The 5,361-nt window shown below is 45.0% G+C and overlaps 1 protein-coding gene across 1 annotated transcript in view; it reads right to left on the reverse strand.

Annotated features, from left to right (window-relative positions):
- The window catches only part of DNAH10 (dynein axonemal heavy chain 10), an 87,527-nt gene extending 85,276 nt beyond the window's left edge, over positions 1-2,251 (reverse strand). Inside the window, 2 exon segments of the mRNA XM_048513937.1 lie at positions 563-637; positions 2,032-2,251. Of these exon segments, the coding sequence (XP_048369894.1) occupies positions 563-637; positions 2,032-2,251 (295 nt within the window).
- Between the last annotated feature and the right edge of the window lie 3,110 nt (positions 2,252-5,361).

Here is a 5,361-nt window from a genome sequence, read left to right on the forward strand (position 1 = left end):
AATGACAATGTCTTGCCCCATTTCAGACAAATCTTAAAGAGGCATCAGAAACAGACCACTTTGGACAGCTTTCTGGTACGACATCGGTCCACTGGCTCTGAAGGTGGTCCTAGTGTTACTGTTTGTTACTGTTTTCAGCATTAAACACTATGTTTATTCACTAAAAAATGTGTTTTTGGTATGTTTTTTGGAGTGCCTAGAGCGGATTAATTGGATTTACATTGATTTCTATGGAAAAGTTTGCCTTGGTTTTCATCGGTTTCGGTTTTCATCGATTCTTTTCGGACAGATTACCAACGAAAACCGAGGTTCTACTGTATAGATTTCTAGCTACTAGCAGGCTTTTCCTCGTTGTATTGCATTTCATGCATTTATTTATTTCATGCAATTTCCCTGTCCTCCATTCTCTCACAACAATGGTGTGAGGTAAGCCAGGCTATCTGTGACTAGCCCAAGGTCACCCAGTGAGCTTCTGTGGTAAAAGCAAGCATTCCAAACTGGGCCTCCGGAGATCCTAGTCAACACTCTACCCACTCCATTTTCCTTGGGCTCTTATACTTACTTCCTTCCCCCATGGAGAGGGAAGAGGTTGCATCTATCTGCTCCTCTTCCTCTTCGCTTTCATCAAATGGTACTTCTGTTTTGAAAAGATGCAGAAAATGACATCAGACCTGAATTATGCTGGGGCCCAATAGAAAAGTATGCATTTCTTATCAACGCAAAATGGACGAAAACATCCCAGCAGCATCTAAGAGTCAATAAAAATAACTCAAGGGCAAGTAGCGTTAAAAACACACAAACCACTTTTGTGAGAAATGGCAGCCTTTTGTACTGTACTCGGGATTCATGTTAGTATAAAACAACATTTCTTTCACCTCATTATATTCATGTCACATGCTTTTGAAAATCTTATAATAACCTTTGTAACTTCTTTTCCTTTCTCTTTAGCAGATTTCACATGAAGGGTTTGCTCCGAATCAGAGTTGGATTGTTCTCGGCATTGTCCCCTAATTGTCTACTTTCCATGTTTTCCCCTGTTTTGGTGTGATCCTTCCCAAGCCTATTTTGATAAAATCTTTTCAAACAGGTCACAGTCGATGTATGTTCAAATACCACACAAGTCCCACTCATATTGGCACCACTTCCTTCCTGTGCCCTCCTCCCCGCGAGCCACTACCTCCTGGTATCAAAGAACCCAGAGCATTAAAATTCTTTGGTCACTTATACTGGGTTTCCCCAAAAATAAGACAGTGTCTTATATTAATTTTTGCTCCCAAAGATGAGCTATGTCTTATTTTCAGGGGATGTCTTATTTTTCTGTGTTCTGTTCGTCGGGCATGCTTCCGAACAAAAAATTTGCTATGTCTTACTTTTGGGGGATGCCTTATATTTCGCACTTCAGCAAAACCTCTGCTACGTCTTATTTTCAGGGAATGTCTTATATTAGGGGAAACAGGGTATATTGCTATAGTGTTGTGCCATTATAATAATCTGTTAGTCCCTTTGAACTTCCAAACTTTTGTGGTGTAAAAAAGTCTCCAGCCCTTTTCATTGCCTTTACCCTTAGATATCTAAAGCAAAATAATATATGAATTGCCAATTTTTAAAAAAATCTTGAACAAGCAGGTGGAGGAGAAATGGTGGCTGAAGGGAGACTCCTAAGGAAAGGGCAGGGAAAATTATCATGGGGCTGCTCTGTTGTCACTGCAAATTCCTCAGGAGAGAAAACTGTTGGTGTGCAGCGGACACAGCCCGGGCAAAGCACCTTCATACAACTGCATGATTTATACCTTTATTTTGTCTCCCAAAGAGACAAGAATATTTTAGTAGGTTGTTTCTCCCTATAACTCAAGACAGTGAGAGAGCGCTCAATGTATTGCAGGTCTCTGCTCATGCTCAGAGGCACAGTGCTCCTCCTGGAGAGGTAGGAAGGGGAGAGGGGCGCGACACTCTGCACATGCTCTGGAGCCCTTGGACCACCTCATTTGTGACAAACGGAATGTAAAACGGAGGGGAGAGGGGCGCCCGCACCGATTTCGACTTCGACCTCGTCCAGGCGCTGCTCCTGTCGGAGGAGGAGGGCGGAGGCGGCCCCGTCGTCGGCGGTGGCGCGCTGGTTGAGGAAGCGCAGGATGGTGTCGGCCTCCTCGCCGTCGTTGCGGCTCAGCAGCTCCTCGAAAGGCGCCGGCTCCGAGACGTGCAGCGCTCTCTGCAGCCGCTCGCCCAGCCATTGCACCCGCACGTCCTCCATCGCCCCTCAGGCCCAGGCCCGGCCCAACCGACGCTCGCCCGTTGCCATGGCGACCCCGGGCCAGCCGTGCTCGAGCGCCCCGCGCGGGGAGACGCTTCATGGCGCCCCTCTGCTTGTTAAACTTATTTTATTCGACTTCCAAACGGCTCTCCCTGTCAGAAGGGCTCAGAGCGGTGAATGAATCTCAAGGAATTATTTTGTTTTATTCAACTTATAAACCACTCTCCCCCTCAGGCGGGCTCGGAGCAGTGAACATCAGTAAATTATTCCATTCAACTTATTTATTTATTTATTTATTTATTACTTAAACTTTTATACCGCCCCCATCCCCGAAGGGCTCTGGGCGGTGTACACATAAAATATAAATACAAATAAACACATTATTAAAACCCTTAAAACAGCGATAACAATAAAAGAGGCGTCCGCCAACCCCAATTTTAAAAATTCTCCCCGGGGAAAAAGAGAGGGGGGGGTGGAGAGTCATGTCAGATGGTAGGCCCAGGTATAAGCCGATTAGGGGCTGACTGGGGAAGTACAAGTCTTTGACTTATAAAACCGCCTCCAGTCAGAAGGGCTTCCAGAGCGGTATATCAATACATTATTCTATTCAATCCAGAAACCGCTCTCCGGTCAGAAGGCTCACAGAGCAGGTAATGTCCGTGTAAAATTATTCTATTCAACTTATCAACTGCTCTCCTTGTCAGATGGGCTCAGAGCGGTGAATAAGTCTTTTGACTTATAAACCGCTTTCCCTGTCAGAAGGGCTCAGAGTGGTGCATGTCAATACATTATTTTATTCAACTTATAAACCACTCTCCCCCTCAGGCGGGCTCAGAGCAGGGAATGTCAGTAAATTATTCTATTCAACTTATCAACTGCTCTCCTTGTCAGATGGGCTCAGAGCGGTGAATAAGTCTTTTGACTTATAAACCGCTTTCCCTGTCAGAAGGGCTCAGAGTGGTGCATAGCAATACATTATTCTATTCAACTTATAAACCACTCTCCCCCTCAGGCGGGCTCAGAGCAGGGAATGTCAGTAAATTATTCTATTCAACTTATCAACTGCTCTCCTTGTCAGATGGGCTCAGAGCGGTGAATAAGTCTTTTGACTTATAAACCGCTTTCCCTGTCAGAAGGGCTCAGAGTGGTGCATATCAGTACATTATTTTATTCAACTTATAAACCACTCTCCCCATCAGATGGGCTCAGAGCAGGGAATGTCAGTACATTATTCTATTCAACTTATCAACTGCTCTCCTTGTCAGATGGGCTCAGAGCGGTGAATAAGTCTTTTGACTTATAAACCGCTTTCCCTGTCAGAAGGGCTCAGAGTGGTGCATAGCAATACATTATTTTATTCAACTTATAAACCACTCTCCCCCTCAGGCGGGCTCAGAGCAGGGAACGTCAGTAAATTATTCTATTCAATTTATTAACTGCTCTTCTTGTCGGATGGGCTCAGAGCGGTGAATAAGTCTTTTGACTTATAAACCGCTTTCCCTGTCAGAAGGGCTCAGAGTGGTGCATAGCAATACATTATTTTATTCAACTTATAAACCACTCTCCCCCTCAGGCGGGCTCAGAGCAGGGAACGTCAGTAAATTATTCTATTCAATTTATTAACTGCTCTTCTTGTCGGATGGGCTCAGAGCGGTGAATAAGTCTTTTGACTTATAAACCGCTTTCCCTGTCAGAAGGGCTCAGAGTGGTGCATAGCAATACATTATTTTATTCAACTTATAAACCACTCTCCCCCTCAGGCGGGCTCAGAGCAGGGAATGTCAGTACATTATTTCATTCCATGGGACTAATCCTGGTCAATTAGTCACTGGTGCTCTGCCCCGCAGGTAGGGGAGGTTTCCTCTGAGGCAGAGATTTTTCTACAGACGCAATCCCACTTACATCGCAATCTCACTCATGGCACTGAAGATCCCAGAAGCCCTGTGGTTAGTGAGAACAGGGAAACTCCGATGTTTCCCCTCAGCTTGGGATTTCCCTCCTTCAGGGTCACTCCTCCGTTCAACACAAGATTGAAGATTGTTGGCTATTTTCTTTTTTGAGCCCGTTAAATGTAATATTAATATTCCTTATATCGATATTGTGCAGGCTGATATCCTTGTTTTTTAGGGAAATGCCACCCATGAATCCCTGTGAGGAGCAATAGCAGCCGGCACAATATCGATATAAGGAATATAAGTATTACATTTAACAGGCTCCCAAAAAAGCCAGCAATCTTCAATATTGCATTGGATAGGGGAGTGACCTGGAAATCAGGGCAGGCAAGCCGCACAGCAGGGTCACCTCCTCATGCATAAACAAAGAAACCCCACTGCAAAGGCACTGCGGGGCAAGAGGCATTGCAGGAAGCACTTGTGCATAATTGGCCCCTGAGATCTTCCGTTTGCAAAGCAAATGCTCTACCACGGAGTTGTGACCCCCTCGCCAGTTACTCAGTGATTAATGCAAAATACTCCTGTGGAATGCTCAAAAGGCAAACACACATGTTCTGCACACAGCAGATCCTTGCCAGCTGGACACATGCTGAGGCCTTTGAACAAATTAAGCCTTTCTCTCCCCACGCCCTCCTTTAACCTTCACTCCAAACTGGGTCTCTGTGTATCCTGAACACACTCTCTCTCTCTCTCATCCAACACCCCTGTGCTGTCACATAAAAACACTCTGTGCAAGCAAGAACAGGAAAGGTCTCATTCATTATTTTGGAACATTATCATGTGAAGGGTCAGAATTTGCCACACATGTAAGGGTGCTACAGGAAGAGGTTGTACTTCCAAGAGATGGTTAACACCAGTAACTTAAACGGGTGGAGTCTGACACTTGCCGAAACAAGAAAACAGAATGGGGAAAATCACACCTCAATATTTCTCCTCAGTATACGGCCCTTTAACACCTCCACACCACTTTCAAATTGCTCTAGGATTGCTTGCCCTGATCCTCTCTCTGATTCAGCTCGCATACTCTCCAAAAGTTCATGCAACTCATTCTTCATCCTCCTACAACACTCTTCCACATTCGTTCCCCGGAGCTTTACATCACCACCATAAGTGAGCAAACAGACTTCAACATGAGATGTAATTAAACATGCCAAGATA

Source organism: Sphaerodactylus townsendi, linkage group LG13 (assembly GCF_021028975.2).
Source record: "Sphaerodactylus townsendi isolate TG3544 linkage group LG13, MPM_Stown_v2.3, whole genome shotgun sequence".
NCBI lineage: Eukaryota > Metazoa > Chordata > Lepidosauria > Squamata > Sphaerodactylidae > Sphaerodactylus > Sphaerodactylus townsendi.